The 21,764-nt window shown below is 40.7% G+C and overlaps 1 protein-coding gene across 1 annotated transcript in view; it reads right to left on the reverse strand.

Annotated features, from left to right (window-relative positions):
• ENTPD6 (ectonucleoside triphosphate diphosphohydrolase 6) overlaps positions 1-1,240 on the reverse strand; it is a 62,689-nt gene extending 61,449 nt beyond the window's left edge. Inside the window, exon 1 of the mRNA XM_077486192.1 lies at positions 1,134-1,240. Coding sequence (XP_077342318.1) covers positions 1,134-1,141 — 8 coding nt within the window. The 5' untranslated portion in view covers positions 1,142-1,240. The remainder of the gene's footprint in view (positions 1-1,133) is intronic.
• Positions 1,241-21,764: the final 20,524 nt, after the last annotated feature.

Below are 21,764 nucleotides of genomic sequence, written 5' to 3' on the forward strand. Positions count from 1 at the left end.
TTGATCAATTTTCAGATATATACTATAGTCTGTAGATGCTATAACTTACATAGTCACATAGTAGGTGAGGTTGAAAAAAAGACACAAGACCATCATGTGTGATTATGTGTCAGTATTACATTGTATATCCTTGTATGTTGCTGTCTTTCAGGCGCTTAAGAACAATTATTTGCAAACTTTTATAACAGAAATGAAGAGAAAAAAAAAAATTCACTCTTTTTTCGTTTATTTTGGAGAAAATTTAAAACCCAGTGGTGATTAAAAGAGAAGTATGGGTTTGGGGGTTATTGTAGTTTTATACTTACCTAGGTGGATGCTGCATCTGTCCCCCGTCATCTCTGCACTGAGAACCGAGCGTTCGAACATCACCGTTGCCTTGGTTCTCTCAGCTCCCTGAGCAGAGAGCTGCTGACTGTCAATCGGCAGCTCTCCTGCTCTGCTCATTGGCGCGCTGAGCTGTGGAGGGGCGGGGAGTGGCCGTCTCAGCGGCTCACTGAGAGGGCTAATCAGTCTGGACATCCCAGAGTTGGACTGATATTGGTGACATCAGCAGAGAGCGGACATCAGTCCTTGCGGCGTCACAGCCTGGTTCCCTACTGTGAATGAGCGAGTTACGCTGCACGTCCTGACTGGTCCCTGCTGTCTTCTGGGACCTGTGTGTCTCCCAGAAGACAGCGGGGGGGGGGATGGAGGACGGACATGGGTCCAGACATGGCATAGATCACCGCAATCTATCGCCGGAAGTGGGAGCAAATACCTGTATTAGCCAGTTATCGGCTCCCCCTCCCCCCTGAAAGGTGACAAATGTGACACCACAGGGTGGGAAAAACCGGATAAGTGGAAGTTCCATTTTTGGGTGGAACTCCGCTTTAAGTAAAGGAAATGATTGAAGGATCTGATGATATAAATATGAAGTGTACTCTTCCCAGCACACACTAATATTCTCCATGGTCACTGGTATAATGCACTGATCAGAGGACAGCCCTCCCCCAGGGATTGGTAATTACAATACAAGTCATTTGGGATCACACCTCTGATCACTATCAGTCCCCCCGGCTCCACTATTATGGTGTATCACGTGTCCCCGGCCAAGAAGAACACCCACTCCGGGAGTATTATACACGGCCACTTACCTGTACATAGTACAGAGCCATATAGTTCCACCGATCTGCCCAACTCTACTGCATACCTCCACATCACTCCCCGATCACCTTCTATTCCTGGGAGGGGCTACCATTCCGGTGTAGTGTCACAGTTTGATGCCTATCACAGGATGGTGCGGAAGTGACGTTGTTGCGTACTGCGCATGCGCGATGCGTTCCAAACGCTCGCGCCGTGCGTTCCAACATAGTTTCGGCAATACAGTTCAGCGAAACCATCACATAATGTTACGGAAGTGATGTTACACACAACACAAACACGGCCACGTTGTTGCGTACTGCGCATGCGCGATGCGTTCCAAACACTTGCGCCGTGCGTTCCAACATAGTTTCGGCAATACAGTTCAGCGAAACCATCACATAATGTTACGGAAGTGAAGTTACACACAACACAAACACTGGGCCGTTCGTTACAACAGTAATACAAGTCCCAGCAATGCAAAACCTACTAGGTAACAAGGGAAGTATTAGTGTTGTAACGAACGGCCCAGTGTTTGTGTTGTGTGTAACTTCACTTCCGTAACATTATGTGATGGTTTCGCTGAACTGTATTGCCGAAACTATGTTGGAACGCACGGCGCAAGTGTTTGGAACGCATCGCGCATGCGCAGTACGCAACAACGTCGCCGTGTTTGTGTTGTGTGTAACATCACTTCCGTAACATTATGTGATGGTTTCGCTGAACTGTATTGCCGAAACTATGTTGGAACGCACGGAGCGAGCGTTTGGAACGCATCGCGCATGCGCAGTACGCAACAACGTCACTTCCGCACCATTCTGTGATAGGCATCAAACTGTGACACTACACCACTCCTCTGACGCGTCTACAGCTACTGACATCATCAGAGCGACTGCCCACAGCGGCCATCTTTAAACCGGGAAAGCTGCTGCTTTCGATGAGCCACTGTTTTTAGTCAGTAAAGGAACGGATGTGGTGATGTTATCACTCAATTATGTTATGTCAATTATGTTAGGCATGCAAACGTCACTAGACGATATATAGAATAGAAAGATGAAAGCGGGGAAAGAGAAGCACTTGTGCAGAGCAATGTGAGGGGGGAGATGTGATATGTGTACAGGGAGCAGTGATACACTATATTGCCAAAAGTATTGTACGCCTGCATTTACAGCCATACCTCCCAACTGTGGGACATACTAAAAGGAATGACAGAATGGAATGCCCATAGACTTTAACAGGGAGATGGAATGTCCATAGAGAATAATGAAACAAAGTGGAATGCCCATAGAGAATAATGGAAAAAAAAATTCAGTTTGTGACAGACTCTTTTGACATATAAATGTTTTTTTTTTTTTTTTTTAAAGACCTACTTTTAAATATCAGTGGCCATGTTTAATATTCGATTAGATGGGATTAATGTTGTTTTTTATGGCATAACAAAGGTAAATGACAGAGTGGAATGCCCATAGAGTATAATGGGAAGTAAATATAAACTCATTTGCAAGCAAATCTGAGTGACATAGCAATTTATCCTTTACCACAGCTGTTCCTCAAGTAGAGTAGCAGATTGTAAGATTGAGATTATTTGGGATTACAGCTGTTTTCTATGGAATGACAAACATATGACAGAGTGGAATGCCCATAGAGTATAATGGGGAGCAAGATGTGACCTGGAGTCAAAACCATTGGTCATATCAGATCAATCTTTAGCAGACATACCCTCTATGTCCAGTGGTGATGTCCAAAATTCACATTAAGTGGGATTATTATTGGTTTCTATGGAATGACATACATATGACAGAGGGGAATGCCCATAGAGTATAATGGGAAGCAAGATGTGACCTGGAGTCAGAACCATTGGTCATATCAGATCAATCTTTAGCAGACATACTCTCTATTTGCAGCAGTGATGTCCAAATTTGAAATTAAATGGGATTATGTTTGTTTTATATGGAATGACAAGACATATGACAGAGTGGAATGCCCATAGAGTATAATGGGAAATAAAATCTAAACTCATTTGCAGGCAAATCTGAGAGACATAGCAATTTATCCTTTGCCACAGCTGTTCCTCAAGTAGAGTAGCAGATTGTAAGGTTGAGATTATTTGGGATTACAGCTGTTTTCTATGGAATGACAAACATATGACAGAATGGAATGCCCATAGAGTATAATGGGAAGGAAGATGTGATCCGGAGTCAAAACCATTGGTCATATCGGATCATTCTTTAGCAGACATACTCTCTATGTCCAGTTGTGATGCCCAAAATTCAGATTAAGTGGGATTATTATTGGTTTCTATGGAATGACATACATATGACAGAATGGAATGCCCATAGAGTATAATGGGGAGCAAGGTGTGACCTGGAGTCAGAACCATTGGTCATATCAGATCAATCTATAGCAGACATATTCTATATGTTTGTTAGTGATGTCCAAATTAGACATTAATTAGGATTATTATTGTTATCTATGGAATGACAGATAAATAATAAAAAGGAATGCCCATACAGTATCATGGAGAGCAAGATGTGACCTGGAGTCAAAACCATTGGTCATATCAGATTAGTCTTTAGCAGACATACTCTCTATGTCCAGTGGTGATGCCCAAAATTCACATTAAATTGGATTATTATTGGTTTCTATGGAATGACATACATATGACAGAGTGGAATGCCCATAGAGTATAATGGGAAGCAAGATGTGTCCTGAAGTCAGAACCATTGGTCATATCAGATCAATCTTTAGCAGACATACTCTCTATGTTTGTAAGTGATGTCCAAATTAGACATTAAGTGGGATTATTATTTTTTTCTATGGAATGGCAGATAAATAATAAAAAGGAATGCCCATAGAGTATCATGGGGAGCAAGATGTGACCTGGAGTCAAAACCATTGGTCATGTCAGATCAATCTTTAGCAGACATATTCTCTATGTCCAGTGGTGATGCCCAAAATTCACATTAAGTGGGATTATTATTGGTTTCTATGGAATGACAGATAAATAATAGAAAGGAATGCCCATAGAGTATAATGGGAAGCAAGATGTGTCCTGGAGTCAAAACGATTGGTCCCATCAGATCAATCTTTAGCAGACATATTCTCTATGTCCAGTGGTGATGCCCAAAATTCACATAAAGTGGGATTATTATTGGTTTCTATGGAATGACATACATATGACAGAGTGGAATGCCCATAGAGTATAATGGGAAGCAAGATGTGTCCTGGAGTCAAAAACCATTGCTCATATCAGATCAATCTTTAGCAGACATACCCTCTATGTCCAGTGGTGATGCCCAAAATTCAGATTAAGTGGGATTATTATTGGTTTCTATGGAATGACATACATTTGACAGAGTGGAATGCCCATAGAGAATAATGGGAAGCAAGATGTGACCTGGAGTCAGAACCATTGGTCATATCAGATCAATCTTTAGCAGACATACTCTCTATGTTCAGCAGTGATGTCCAAATTTCAAATTAAACAGTATTATTATTGTTTTATATGGAATGACAAGACATATGACAGAGTGGAATGCCCATAGAGTATAATGGGAAATAAAATCTAAACTCATTTTCAGGCAAATCTGAGTGACATAGCAATTTATCCTTTGCCACAGCTGTTCCTCAAGTAGAGTAGCAGATTGTAAGGTTGAGATTATTTCAGATTACAGCTGTTTTCTATGGAATGACAGATAAATAATAGAAAGGAATGCCCATAGAGTATAATGGGAAGCAAGATGTGACCTGGAGTCAAAACCATTGGTCATATCAGATCAATCTTTAGCAGACATACTCTCTATGTCCAGTGGTGATGTCCAAAATTCACATTAAGTTGGATTATTATTATTTTCTATGGAATGACATACATATGACAGAGTGGAATGCCCATAGAGTATAATGGGAAGCAAGATGTGACCTGGAGTCAACACCATTGGTCATATCAGATCAATCTTTAGCAGACATACTCTCTATGTCCAGTGGTGATGTCCAAAATTCACATTAAGTGGGATTATTATTGGTTTCTATGGAATGACATACATATGACAGAGTGGAATGCCCATAGAGAATAATGGGAAGGAAGGTGTGACCTGGAGTCAGAACCATTGGTCATATCAGATCAATCTTTAGCAGACATACTCTCTATGTTTGTTAGTGATGTCCAAATTAGACATTAAGTGGGATTATTATTTTTTTCTATAGAATGACAGATAAATAATAAAAAGGAATGCCCATAGAGTATCATGGGGAGCAAGATGTGACCTGGAGTCAAAACCATTGGTCATATCACATCAATTTTTAGCAGACATACTCTCTATTTGCAGCAGTGATGTCCAAATTTGAAATTAAATGGGATTATTTTTGTTTTATATGGAATGACAAGACATATGACAGAGTGCAATGCCCATAGAGTATAATGGGAAATAAAATCTAAACTCATTTGCAGGCAAATCTGAGAGACATAGCAATTTATCCTTTGCCACAGCTGTTCCTCAAGTAGAGTAGCAGATTGTAAGGTTGAGATTATTTGGGATTACAGCTGTTTTCTATGGAATGACAAACATATGACAGAATGGAATGCCCATAGAGTATAATGGGAAGGAAGATGTGACCCGGAGTCAAAACCATTGGTCATATCGGATCATTCTTTAGCAGACATACTCTCTATGTCCAGTTGTGATGCCCAAAATTCAGATTAAGTGGGATTATTATTGGTTTCTATGGAATGACATACATATGACAGAGTGGAATGCCCATAGAGTATAATGGGAAGCAAGATGTGTCCTGGAGTCAAAAACCATTTCTCATATCAGATCAATCTTTAGCAGACATACCCTCTATGTCCAGTGGTGATGCCCAAAATTCAGATTAAGTGGGATTATTATTGGTTTCTATGGAATGACATACATTTGACAGAGTGGAATGCCCATAGAGAATAATGGGAAGCAAGATGTGACCTGGAGTCAGAACCATTGGTCATATCAGATCAATCTTTAGCAGACATACTCTCTATGTTCAGCAGTGATGTCCAAATTTCAAATTAAACAGTATTATTATTGTTTTATATGGAATGACAAGACATATGACAGAGTGGAATGCCCATAGAGTATAATGGGAATTAAAATATAATCTCATTTGCAGGCAAATCTGAGTGACATAGCAATTTATCCTTTACCACAGCTGTTCCTCAAGTAGAGTAGCAGATTGTAAGATTGAGATAATTTGGGATTACAGCTGTTTTCTATGGAATGACAAACATATGACAGGGTGGAATGCCCATAGAGTATCATGGGGAGCAAGATGTGACCTGGAGTCCGAACCATTGGTCATATCAGATCATTCTTTAGCAGACATACTCTCTATGTTCAGCAGTGATGTCCAAATTTGAAATTAAATGGGATTATTTTTGTTTTCTATGGAATGACAAGACATATGACAGAGTGGAATGCCCATAGAATATAATGGGAAGTAAAATATAAACTCATTTGCAGGCAAATCTGAGTGACATAGCAATTTATCCTTTACCACAGCTGTTCCTCAAGTAGAGTAGCAGATTGTAAGGTTGAGATTATTTGGGATTACAGCTGTTTTCTATGGAATAGCAGATAAATAATAGAAAGGAATCCCCATAGAGTATAATGGGAAGCAAGATGTGACCTGGAGTCAAAACCATTGGTCATATCAGATCAGTCTTTAGCAGACATACTCTCTATGTCCAGTGGTGATGTCCAAAATTCAGATTAAGTGGGATTATTATTGGTTTCTATGGAATGACATACATATGACAGAGTGGAATGCCCATAGAGAATAATGGGAAGGAAGGTGTGACCTGGAGTCAGAACCATTGGTCATATCAGATCAATCTTTAGCAGACATACTCTCTATGTTTGTTAGTGATGTCCAAATTAGACATTAAGTGGGATTATTATTTTTTTCTATAGAATGACAGATAAATAATAAAAAGGAATGCCCATAGAGTATCATGGGGAGCAAGATGTGACCTGGAGTCAAAACCATTGGTCATATCACATCAATTTTTAGCAGACATACCCTCTATGTCCAGTGGTGATGTCCAAAATTCACATTAAGTGGGATTATTATTGGTTTCTATGGAATGACAGATAAATAATAGAAAGGAATGCCCATAGAGTATAATGGGAAGCAAGATGTGTCCTGGAGTCAAAACGATTGGTCCCATCAGATCAATCTTTAGCAGACATATTCTCTATGTCCAGTGGTGATGCCCAAAATTCACATTAAGTGGGATTATTATTGGTTTCTATGGAATGACATACATATGACAGAGTGGAATGCCCATAGAGTATAATGGGAAGCAAGATGTGTCCTGGAGTCAAAAACCATTGCTCATATCAGATCAATCTTTAGCAGACATACCCTCTATGTCCAGTGGTGATGCCCAAAATTCAGATTAAGTGGGATTATTATTGTTTTCTATGGAATGACATACATTTGACAGAGTGGAATGCCCATAGAGAATAATGGGAAGCAAGATGTGACCTGGAGTCAGAACCATTGGTCATATCAGATCAATCTTTAGCAGACATACTCTCTATGTTCAGCAGTGATGTCCAAATTTCAAATTAAACAGTATTATTATTGTTTTAGATGGAATGACAAGACATATGACAGAGTGGAATGCCCATAGAGTATAATGGGAAATAAAATCTAAACTCATTTTCAGGCAAATCTGAGAGACATAGCATTTTCACCTTTCCCACAGCTGTTCCTCAAGTAGAGTAGCAGTTTGTAAGGTTGAGATTATTTGGGATTACAGCTGTTTTCTATGGAATGACAGATAAATGATGGAAAGGAATGCCCATAGAGTAGAATGGGAACCAAGATGTGACCTGGAGTCAAAATCTTTCAGCATACCAAATAAATCCTTATCAGATATAGTATCCAAGTTTAGTGGCACGATTTTAAATCGAGTGTGTATGGATTTTAATTGTTTTATAAGGAATGAAAGAAGAAAATGCCCACAGAGCAGCCCTCAAAAATTACACTCGCCTGCTCACATTTTGCGAGTGGATTTTGAGGGCTGGCAGATGTGGGCTGCCTGGGGGGCCAGCACCACCAGTGGCGGCCCGCCCATAGGGGGCGCCCGGGCGCCGCCCCCTCCCCCTAGGTGTAAAAAAGAAATAAAGTAAAAAAAATAAAAATAAATAAAGTTAAAAAAAAGTTAAAAAAAAAAAAAAAAACGGGCCCTTTAAGACATTTAAAAAAAAAAATGTCATTTAACAATTTAACATAGTGTACTGTGGCGCCGGTCACAGTGCACTATGAGAAGCGCCACGTCGATGCAATCACAAGATTGCATCCATGGCGCTTCATTTGCGGGTTAAAAACCCGCCTTGCGGCACACAGCAGAACGCCGACTAGCTTCCGCCCGTAAAATCATTGTGATTCTACGGGCGGGAGCATTGTCAATCTTAGACAGGCAGGTCACTTCCGGCTTTTGGCTGCTTCACGAAACCCGGAAGTGACGTCGGCAGCTCCGTTCCTCAGCCCGAGCGGAGCTGCAAGACAGTGAGGCAGGAGGTGAGTCACCGCATAAAGGCTTTCTAGTTTCTACTTTGTTGAGAATGTTCATGCATTTAGCTGAATGAATGGAAAAAAAGCTTTCACAGCCAGAAAGCTTTCCCCAGGCCAGGCGACTTTTGCCGTGGCCAATCAGAGAATGAGCTCTGAAGGGGGAACTCCACGCCAAATTTCTGAAAAAAAATTTGACGTGGGTTCCCCCTCCGAGAGCATACCAGGCCCTTAGGTCTGGTATGGATTCCAAGGGGAACCCCCTACGCCAAAAAAACGGCGTGGGGGTCCCCCCCAGATCCACACCAGACCCTTATCCGAGCACACTACCCGGCCGGCCAGGAAAGGGGGTGGGGACGAGCGGGCGCCCCCCCCCTCCTGAGCCGTACCAGGCCGCGTGCCCTCAACATGGGGTGGTGCCTTGGGGGAGGGGGGGCGGGCGGCCCCCCCACCCCAAAGCACCTTGTCCCCATGTTGATGAGGACAAGGGCCTCTTCCCGACAACCCTGGCCGTTGGTTGTCGGGGTCTGCGGGCGGGGGGCTTATCGGAATCAGGGAGCCCCCTTTAATAAGGGGGCCCCGGATACCGGCCCCCCACCCTATGTGAATGAGTATGGGGTACAATGTACCCCTACCCATTCACCTGTGAAAAAAAGTACAAAAAAAACACAACACAGGGTTAAAATATTTTATTGCACAGCTCCGGGGGTCTTCCGTCTTCGGGGGTCTTCTCGCCGGACTCCTCCGCTATCTTCTTGTAGCTCTTTTGCTAGCGGAGGAGCCCGGCTTTCTTCCTCGCCGCCGGCCTCTTCTTCCGACTTCGGGGGTCTTGTCGGGTAGCGTGCTCGGATAAGGGTCTGGTGTGGATCTGGGGGGGGCTTTTTCGGCGTAGGGGGTTCCCCTTGGAATCCATACCAGACCTAAGGGCCTGGTATGCTCTCGGAGGGGGAACCCACGTCAAATTTTTTTCCAGAAATTTGGCGTGGAGTTCCCCCTTCAGAGCTCATTCTCTGATTGGCCACGGCAAAAGTCGCCTGGCCTGGGGAAAGCTTTTTTTCCATTCATTCAGCTAAATGCATGAACATTCTCAACAAAGTAGAAACTAGAAAGCCTTTATGCGGTGACTCACCTCCTGCCTCACTGTCTTGCAGCTCCGCTCGGGCTGAGGAACGGAGCTGCCGACGTCACTTCCGGGTTTCGTGAAGCAGCCGAAAGCCGGAAGTGACCTGCCTGTCTAAGATTGACAATGCTCCCGCCCGTAGAATCACAATGATTTTACGGGCGGAAGCTAGTCGGCGTTCTGCTGTGCGCCGCAAGGCAGGTTTTTAACCCGCAAATGAAGCTCCATAGATGCAATCTTGTGATTGCATCGACGTGGCGCTTCTCATAGTGCACTGTGACCGGCGCCACAGTACACTATGTTAAATTGTTAAATTACATTTTTTTTTTTTTTTTAAATGTCTTAAAGGGCCCTTTTTTTTATTTTATTTTTTTTTTTACTTTTTTTTTTTACACCTAGGGGGAGGGGGGGCGGCGCCCGGGCGCCCCCTATGGGCGTGCCGCCACTGGTGGTGCTGGCCCCCCCAGGCAGCCCACATCTGCCAGCCCTCAAAATCCACTCGAAAAAATGTGAGCAGGCGAGTGTAATTTTTGAGGGCTGCTCTGTGGGCATTTTCTTCTTTCATTCCTTATAAAACAATTAAAATCCATAAACACTCGATTTAAAATCGTGCCACTAAACTTGGATACTATATCTGATAAGGATTTATTTGGTATGCTGAAAGATTTTGACTCCAGGTCACATCTTGGTTCCCATTCTACTCTATGGGCATTCCTTTCCATCATTTATCTGTCATTCCATAGAAAACAGCTGTAATCCCAAATAATCTCAACCTTACAAACTGCTACTCTACTTGAGGAACAGCTGTGGTAAAGGTGAAAATGCTATGTCTCTCAGATTTGCCTGCAAATGAGATTATATTTTACTTCCCATTATATTCTATGGGCATTCCACTCTGTCATATGTTTGTCATTCCATAGAAACCAATAATAATCCCACTTAATGTGAATTTTGGACATCACCACTGGACATAGAGAGTATGTCTGCTAAAGAATGATCTGATATGACCAATGGTGTTGACTCCAGGTCACATCTTGCTTCCCATTATACTCTATGGGCATTCCACTCTGTCATATGTATGTCATTCCATAGAAAACAGCTGTAATCCCAAATAATCTCAACCTTACAATCTGCTACTCTACTTGAGGAACAGCTGTAGTAAAGGATAAATTGCTATGTCACTCAGATTTGCCTGCAAATGAGTTTAGATTTTACTTCCCATTATACTCTATGGGCATTCCACTCTGTCATATGTCTTGTCATTCCATATAAAACAATAATAATCCCGTTTAATTTGAAATTTGGACATCACTGCTGAACATAGAGAGTATGTCTGCTAAAGATTGATCTGATATGACCAATGGTTCTGACTCGAGGTCACATCTTGCTCCCCATGATACTCTATGGGCATTCCTTTCTATTATTTATCTGTCATTCCATAGAAACCAATAATAATCCCACTTAATCTGAATTTTGGACATCACCACTGGACATAGAGAGTATGTCTGCTAAAGACTGATCTGATATGACCAATGGTTTTGACTCCAGGTCACATCATTCTCCCCATGATACTCTATGGGCATTCCTTTCTATAATTTATCTGTCATTCCATAGAAACCAATAATAATCCCACTTAATCCGAATTTTGGACATCACCACTGGACATGGAGGGTATGTCTGCTAAAAATTGATGGGATATGACCAATGGTTCTGACTCCAGGTCACACCTTGCTTCCCATTATACTCTATGGGCATTCCTTTTTATTATTTATCTGTCATTCTATAGAAAAAAATAATAATCCCACTTAATGTCTAATTTGGACATCACTAACAAACATAGAGAGTATGTCTGCTAAAGATTGATCTGATATGACCAATGGTTCTGACTCCAGGTCACACCTTCCTTCCCATTATTCTCTATGGGCATTCCACTCTGTCATATGTATGTCATTCCATAGAAACCAATAATAATCCCACTTAATCTGAATTTTGGACATCACCACTGGACATAGAGAGTATGTCTGCTAAAGACTGATCTGATATGACCAATGGTTTTGACTCCAGGTCACATCTTGCTTCCCATTATACTCTATGGGCATTCCTTTCTATTATTTATCTGCCATTCCATAGAAAACAGCTGTAATCCCAAATAATCTCAACCTTACAATCTGCTACTCTACTTGAGGAACAGCTGTAGTAAAGGATAAATTGCTATGTCACTCAGATTTGCCTGAAAATGAGTTTAGATTTTATTTCCCATTATACTCTATGGGCATTCCACTCTGTCATATGTCTTGTCATTCCATATAAAACAATAATAATCCCGTTTAATTTGAAATTTAGACATCACTGCTGAACATAGAGAGTATGTCTGCTAAAGATTGATCTGATATGACCAATGGTTCTGACTCGAGGTCACATCTTGCTCCCCATGATACTCTATGGGCATTCCTTTCTATTATTTATCTGTCATTCCATAGAAACCAATAATAATCCCACTTAATGTGAATTTTGGACATCACCACTGGACATAGAGAGTATGTCTGCTAAAGACTGATCTGATATGACCAATGGTTTTGACTCCAGGTCACATCTTGCTCCCCATTATACTCTATGGGCATTCCTTTCTATTATTTATCTGTCATTCCATAGAAACCAATAATAATCCCACTTAATCTGAATTTTGGACATCACCACTGGACATGGAGGGTACGTCTGCTAAAAATTGATGGGATATGACCAATGGTTCTGACTCCAGGTCACACCTTCCTTCCCATTATACTCTATGGGCATTCCACTCTGTCATATGTATGTCATTCCATAGAAACCAATAATAATCCCACTTAATGTGAATTTTGGACATCACCACTGGACATAGAGAGCATGTCTGCTAAAGATTGATCCGATATGACCAATGGTTTTGACTCCAGGACACATCTTGCTCTCCATGATACTCTATAGGCATTCCTTTTTATTATTTATCTGTCATTCTATAGAAAAAAATTAAAATCCCACTAAATGTCTAATTTGGACATCACTAACAAACATAGAGAGTATGTCTGCTAAAGATTGATCTGATATGACCAATGGTTCTGACTCCAGGTCACATCTTGCTCTCCATGATACTCTATGGGCATTCCTTTCTATTATTTATCTGTCATTCCATAGAAAACAATAATAATCCCACTTAATGTGAATTTTGAACATCACCACTGGACATAGAGGGTATGTCTGCTAAAGATTGATGTGATATGACCAATGGTTCTGACTCCAGGTCACACCTTGCTTCCCATTATACTCTATGGGCATTCCTTTCTATTATTTATCTGTCATTCCATAGAAAACAGCTGTAATCTGAAATAATCTCAACCTTACAATCTGCTACTCTACTTGAGGAACAGCTGTGGTAAAGGATAAATTGCTATGTCACTCAGATTTGCCTGAAAATGAGTTTAGATTTTATTTCCCATTATACTCTACGGGCATTCCACTCTGTCATATGTCTTGTCATTCCATATAAAACAATAATAATACTGTTTAATTTGAAATTTGGACATCACTGCTGAACATAGAGAGTATGTCTGCTAAAGATTGATCTGATATGACCAATGGTTCTGACTCCAGGTCACATCTTGCTTCCCATTATTCTCTATGGGCATTCCACTCTGTCATATGTATGTCATTCCATAGAAACCAATAATAATCCCACTTAATGTGAATTTTGGACATCACCACTGGACATAGAGGGTATGTCTGCTAAAAATTGATGTGATATGACCAATGGTTTTGACTCCAGGTCACATCTTGCTCCCCATGATACTCTATGGGCATTCCTTTTTATTATTTATCTGTCATTCTATAGAAAAAAATAATAATCCCACTTAATGTCTAATTTGGACATCACTAACAAACATAGAGAGTATGTCTGCTAAAGATTGATCTGATATGACCAATGGTTCTGACTCCAGGTCACATCTTGCTCTCCATGATACTCTATGGGCATTCCTTTCTATTATTTATCTGTCATTCCATAGAAAACAATAATAATCCCACTTAATGTGAATTTTGAACATCACCACTGGACATAGAGGGTATGTCTGCTAAAGATTGATGTGATATGACCAATGGTTCTGACTCCAGGTCACACCTTGCTTCCCATTATACTCTATGGGCATTCCTTTCTATTATTTATCTGTCATTCCATAGAAAACAGCTGTAATCCCAAATAATCTCAACCTTACAATCTGCTACTCTACTTGAGGAACAGCTGTAGTAAAGGATAAATTGCTATGTCACTCAGATTTGCCTGCAAATGAGTTTAGATTTTACTTCCCATTATACTCTATGGGCATTCCACTCTGTCATATGTCTTGTCATTCCATATAAAACAATAATAATCCCGTTTAATTTGAAATTTGGACATCACTGCTGAACATAGAGAGTATGTCTGCTAAAGATTGATCTGATATGACCAATGGTTCTGACTCGAGGTCACATCTTGCTCCCCATGATACTCTATGGGCATTCCTTTCTATTATTTATCTGTCATTCCATAGAAACCAATAATAATCCCACTTAATCTGAATTTTGGACATCACCACTGGACATAGAGAGTATGTCTGCTAAAGACTGATCTGATATGACCAATGGTTTTGACTCCAGGTCACATCATTCTCCCCATGATACTCTATGGGCATTCCTTTCTATAATTTATCTGTCATTCCATAGAAACCAATAATAATCCCACTTAATCCGAATTTTGGACATCACCACTGGACATGGAGGGTATGTCTGCTAAAAATTGATGGGATATGACCAATGGTTCTGACTCCAGGTCACACCTTGCTTCCCATTATACTCTATGGGCATTCCTTTTTATTATTTATCTGTCATTCTATAGAAAAAAATAATAATCCCACTTAATGTCTAATTTGGACATCACTAACAAACATAGAGAGTATGTCTGCTAAAGATTGATCTGATATGACCAATGGTTCTGACTCCAGGTCACACCTTCCTTCCCATTATTCTCTATGGGCATTCCACTCTGTCATATGTATGTCATTCCATAGAAACCAATAATAATCCCACTTAATCTGAATTTTGGACATCACCACTGGACATAGAGAGTATGTCTGCTAAAGACTGATCTGATATGACCAATGGTTTTGACTCCAGGTCACATCTTGCTTCCCATTATACTCTATGGGCATTCCTTTCTATTATTTATCTGCCATTCCATAGAAAACAGCTGTAATCCCAAATAATCTCAACCTTACAATCTGCTACTCTACTTGAGGAACAGCTGTAGTAAAGGATAAATTGCTATGTCACTCAGATTTGCCTGAAAATGAGTTTAGATTTTATTTCCCATTATACTCTATGGGCATTCCACTCTGTCATATGTCTTGTCATTCCATATAAAACAATAATAATCCCGTTTAATTTGAAATTTAGACATCACTGCTGAACATAGAGAGTATGTCTGCTAAAGATTGATCTGATATGACCAATGGTTCTGACTCGAGGTCACATCTTGCTCCCCATGATACTCTATGGGCATTCCTTTCTATTATTTATCTGTCATTCCATAGAAACCAATAATAATCCCACTTAATGTGAATTTTGGACATCACCACTGGACATAGAGAGTATGTCTGCTAAAGACTGATCTGATATGACCAATGGTTTTGACTCCAGGTCACATCTTGCTCCCCATTATACTCTATGGGCATTCCTTTCTATTATTTATCTGTCATTCCATAGAAACCAATAATAATCCCACTTAATCTGAATTTTGGACATCACCACTGGACATGGAGGGTACGTCTGCTAAAAATTGATGGGATATGACCAATGGTTCTGACTCCAGGTCACACCTTCCTTCCCATTATACTCTATGGGCATTCCACTCTGTCATATGTATGTCATTCCATAGAAACCAATAATAATCCCACTTAATGTGAATTTTGGACATCACCACTGGACATAGAGAGCATGTCTGCTAAAGATTGATCCGATATGACCAATGGTTTTGACTCCAGGACACATCTTGCTCTCCATGATACTCTATGGGCATTCCTTTTTATTATTTATCTGTCATTCTATAGAAAAAAATTAAAATCCCACTAAATGTCTAATTTGGACATCACTAACAAACATAGAGAGTATGTCTGCTAAAGATTGATCTGATATGACCAATGGTTCTGACTCCAGGTCACATCTTGCTCTCCATGATACTCTATGGGCATTCCTTTCTATTATTTATCTGTCATTCCATAGAAAACAATAATAATCCCACTTAATGTGAATTTTGAACATCACCACTGGACATAGAGGGTATGTCTGCTAAAGATTGATGTGATATGACCAATGGTTCTGACTCCAGGTCACACCTTGCTTCCCATTATACTCTATGGGCATTCCTTTTTATTATTTATCTGTCATTCTATAGAAAAAAATAATAATCCCACTTAATGTCTAATTTGGACATCACTAACAAACATAGAGAGTATGTCTGCTAAAGATTGATCTGATATGACCAATGGTTCTGACTCCAGGTCACACCTTCCTTCCCATTATTCTCTATGGGCATTCCACTCTGTCATATGTATGTCATTCCATAGAAACCAATAATAATCCCACTTAATCTGAATTTTGGACATCACCACTGGACATAGAGAGTATGTCTGCTAAAGACTGATCTGATATGACCAATGGTTTTGACTCCAGGTCACATCTTGCTTCCCATTATACTCTATGGGCATTCCTTTCTATTATTTATCTGCCATTCCATAGAAAACAGCTGTAATCCCAAATAATCTCAACCTTACAATCTGCTACTCTACTTGAGGAACAGCTGTAGTAAAGGATAAATTGCTATGTCACTCAGATTTGCCTGAAAATGAGTTTAGATTTTATTTCCCATTATACTCTATGGGCATTCCACTCTGTCATATGTCTTGTCATTCCATATAAAACAATAATAATCCCGTTTAATTTGAAATTTAGACATCACTGCTGAACATAGAGAGTATGTCTGCTAAAGATTGATCTGATATGACCAATGGTTCTGACTCGAGGTCACATCTTGCTCCCCATGATACTCTATGGGCATTCCTTTCTATTATTTATCTGTCATTCCATAGAAACCAATAATAATCCCACTTAATGTGAATTTTGGACATCACCACTGGACATAGAGAGTATGTCTGCTAAAGACTGATCTGATATGACCAATGGTTTTGACTCCAGGTCACATCTTGCTCCCCATTATACTCTATGGGCATTCCTTTCTATTATTTATCTGTCATTCCATAGAAACCAATAATAATCCCACTTAATCTGAATTTTGGACATCACCACTGGACATGGAGGGTACGTCTGCTAAAAATTGATGGGATATGACCAATGGTTCTGACTCCAGGTCACACCTTCCTTCCCATTATACTCTATGGGCATTCCACTCTGTCATATGTATGTCATTCCATAGAAACCAATAATAATCCCACTTAATGTGAATTTTGGACATCACCACTGGACATAGAGAGCATGTCTGCTAAAGATTGATCCGATATGACCAATGGTTTTGACTCCAGGACACATCTTGCTCTCCATGATACTCTATGGGCATTCCTTTTTATTATTTATCTGTCATTCTATAGAAAAAAATTAAAATCCCACTAAATGTCTAATTTGGACATCACTAACAAACATAGAGAGTATGTCTGCTAAAGATTGATCTGATATGACCAATGGTTCTGACTCCAGGTCACATCTTGCTCTCCATGATACTCTATGGGCATTCCTTTCTATTATTTATCTGTCATTCCATAGAAAACAATAATAATCCCACTTAATGTGAATTTTGAACATCACCACTGGACATAGAGGGTATGTCTGCTAAAGATTGATGTGATATGACCAATGGTTCTGACTCCAGGTCACACCTTGCTTCCCATTATACTCTATGGGCATTCCTTTCTATTATTTATCTGTCATTCCATAGAAAACAGCTGTAATCTGAAATAATCTCAACCTTACAATCTGCTACTCTACTTGAGGAACAGCTGTGGTAAAGGATAAATTGCTATGTCACTCAGATTTGCCTGAAAATGAGTTTAGATTTTATTTCCCATTATACTCTACGGGCATTCCACTCTGTCATATGTCTTGTCATTCCATATAAAACAATAATAATACTGTTTAATTTGAAATTTGGACATCACTGCTGAACATAGAGAGTATGTCTGCTAAAGATTGATCTGATATGACCAATGGTTCTGACTCCAGGTCACATCTTGCTTCCCATTATTCTCTATGGGCATTCCACTCTGTCATATGTATGTCATTCCATAGAAACCAATAATAATCCCACTTAATGTGAATTTTGGACATCACCACTGGACATAGAGGGTATGTCTGCTAAAAATTGATGTGATATGACCAATGGTTTTGACTCCAGGTCACATCTTGCTCCCCATGATACTCTATGGGCATTCCTTTTTATTATTTATCTGTCATTCTATAGAAAAAAATAATAATCCCACTTAATGTCTAATTTGGACATCACTAACAAACATAGAGAGTATGTCTGCTAAAGATTGATCTGATATGACCAATGGTTCTGACTCCAGGTCACATCTTGCTCTCCATGATACTCTATGGGCATTCCTTTCTATTATTTATCTGTCATTCCATAGAAAACAATAATAATCCCACTTAATGTGAATTTTGAACATCACCACTGGACATAGAGGGTATGTCTGCTAAAGATTGATGTGATATGACCAATGGTTCTGACTCCAGGTCACACCTTGCTTCCCATTATACTCTATGGGCATTCCTTTCTATTATTTATCTGTCATTCCATAGAAAACAGCTGTAATCTGAAATAATCTCAACCTTACAATCTGCTACTCTACTTGAGGAACAGCTGTGGTAAAGGATAAATTGCTATGTCACTCAGATTTGCCTGAAAATGAGTTTAGATTTTATTTCCCATTATACTCTACGGGCATTCCACTCTGTCATATGTCTTGTCATTCCATATAAAACAATAATAATACTGTTTAATTTGAAATTTGGACATCACTGCTGAACATAGAGAGTATGTCTGCTAAAGATTGATCTGATATGACCAATGGTTCTGACTCCAGGTCACACCTTCCTTCCCATTATTCTCTATGGGCATTCCACTCTGTCATATGTATGTCATTCCATAGAAACCAATAATAATCCCACTTAATCTGAATTTTGGGCATCACAACTGGACATAGAGAGTATGTCTGCTAAAGAATGATCTGATATGACCAATGGTTTTGACTCCAGGACACATCTTGCTTCCCATTATACTCTATGGGCATTCCACCCTGTCATATGTTTGTCATTCCATAGAAACCAATAATAATCCCACTTAATGTGAATTTTGGGCATCACCACTGGACATAGAGAATATGTCTGCTAAAGATTGATCTGATAGGACCAATCATTTTGACTCCAGGACACATCTTGCTTCCCATTATACTCTATGGGCATTCCTTTCTATTATTTATCTGTCATTCCATAGAAACCAATAATAATCCCACTTAATGTGAATTTTGGACATCACCACTGGACATAGAGAGTATGTCTGCTAAAGAATGATCTGATATGACCAATGGTTCTGACTCCAGGTCACACCTTCCTTCCCATTATACTCTATGGGCATTCCACTCTGTCATTTGTTTGTCATTCCATAGAAACCAATAATAATCCAACTTAATGTGAATTTTGGACATCACCACTGGACATAGAGAGTATGTCTGCTAAAGATTCATCTGATATGACCAATGGTTTTGACTCCAGGTCACATCTTGCTCCCCATGATACTCTATGGGCATTCCTTTTTATAATTTATCTGTCATTCTATAGAAAAAAACGGGGGACAGAGCCGAGTAGCGCTCTGTTTGTGTGACTTCCTCTGGCGGCACAAACACAAGAGGTGCTAAAGGCATCAGCAGCAGACCCCAAAAGAGCAGGTTCAGTGCTGGTCCATCTGTGCAACACCATTGTACAGAACAGATACGTATAACATGTTTGGGATTTTAGTGCAGTACCCTCTAGTGTAGGTTACTCTAGGTCAAACTGGACGGACCTACAGAGCAGGTCTCGTATCTCCACCTGGTTCTAGAAGCTTGGAGATGCTTTTGGAAGCTAGTGGGTGGGGGCCAGGAAGCCCCGATCTGCATACTTGAGGGAATTTAGCCAATCCCCAGACAGAAGGCCCTGGCAGGGTGGTTGGATCACCCCTTAAATATAGTGGTGCCTGGCCAGCAGGGAAGTCATGTGGAAAATGGAGTGAGGAAGCTGTGTCACGTGGGGGGAATCAGCTGGAAGATGGAGGGAGGAAGCTGTGTCGTGTGCATACTTGAGGGAATTTGGCCAATCCCCAGACAAAAGGCCCTGGCAGGGTGGTTGGATCACCCCTTAAATATAGTGGAGCCTGGCCAGCAAAGGAGTCGGGTGGAAGATGGAGTGAGGAAGCTGTGTCAAGTGGGGGGAGTCGGCTGGAAGATGGAGTGAGGAAGCTGTGTCATGTGGCCTGGGGGGGACCCCGGGTTGAAGGACGCTCTGCCTTCAGGCTGGGAGCTGAGAGAGGAAGAAGTACTGAGGGATCTCCACTATCATTTGGTCTGGATTGGGAGACACCCTGGCTTGCGAAGAAGGACTTAACAGCAGAAGGCTTGAACAGTCATCTATTCTAAGGCAGTGGGATTTCCAGGGACAGTGTGAGTACTTCTACATCCCCAAGGCCAAAAAGGGTTAAAGTTGTCGGATTTATTATTGTGCAAGCTTTTGTGGGTCTGTGCTAGCAAGCTGTGGCCCAATCGCTTGTCCTGGAACATCTCACTAAACACCCGGATGGGCTGGTATGTAAAAGTAAGGGGACATAGATCTCCTGTAAGTGGGAACTTTGCTAAATGTCTACTCTGGGGATCCATAGCTCCCGTAAGGGGGATTTCCTTGTCAAGTTCATAGAGACTGTTGCTGTTCCGAAGGGAATACAATCACGTATACATTCATTTTCTGGATTACATAAAGAAAGAAGTTGTTCTCATAATTGTTCTTCAAATCAAATTGGACATCCCATGAATCCCATACCCTTTTCCAAGTTGTTTTCCCCAATAAAACAAAAAAATCAAGTTCTTGGACTATTTTATTGTCCCTAAATGTGAGTCCCTGAATGATAGGGGGACCCAAAATCCAGGGTCCGTTATGGTGGCAGCGATAGATTAGAATTTTTTTTAGCTTTTGCAACCACTTTAAGGTCTAAGTTTGGGATGTATTGGGTATAGCAGGAGCAGGATGAGATCTGTGGGGTGCAGGTTGAAGCATGCTGAATGCAGTGGGGTGTAGGGTGATGTATGCTGTTGGTAGTAAATAACAGTGTGAGGCATGGTGGCTGTACTATGGAGCAGGGTGAGAGTGTGATCTGATGTAGTAAGGATAGAACACTTGTAGCAATGTGGACTACAGTTTTAAAGTACAGTGTTCCTCCGGTATTTCTATACATTGCATGTCCCTTTAGTGCTCAGTGTTATCAATTGACATCATATTAGTGAGTCAAGGTAAAGGGATTGTGAGGCGAGTAGTTCTACAGACTGATAAATCTCATCCTGCACCTGGACAAGAGGGGTCTAACACTGCCTGCTGTTCGTTGGACACCCATCTAGCAACACTTTGGTTGCCTGCCAACCTGTGTTCTACGCTTCACATTGGGAGATTGGAAAGGCGGATCCGCTGCACGTGTATCGCTTCAGAGGCTGCTGTGCGGAAGGCATAAAATCGGCCTGGTCGTTGGTGAAAGGGCAATTGCCCACCTTTACAAATCCTTTCTTACGGTTTCACTAGGGACACTTGGTACAGACATATTTACCTTGGGAATCCTTTACTGAACCTATCTTGAACACTGTGCATAGACACCTTTAGCTTT

This window comes from Lithobates pipiens, unplaced genomic scaffold, assembly GCF_037356315.1.
Source record: "Lithobates pipiens isolate NorthernLeopardFrog02 unplaced genomic scaffold, aLitPip1_a1.2 Scaffold_18, whole genome shotgun sequence".
Lineage (NCBI taxonomy): Eukaryota > Metazoa > Chordata > Amphibia > Anura > Ranidae > Lithobates > Lithobates pipiens.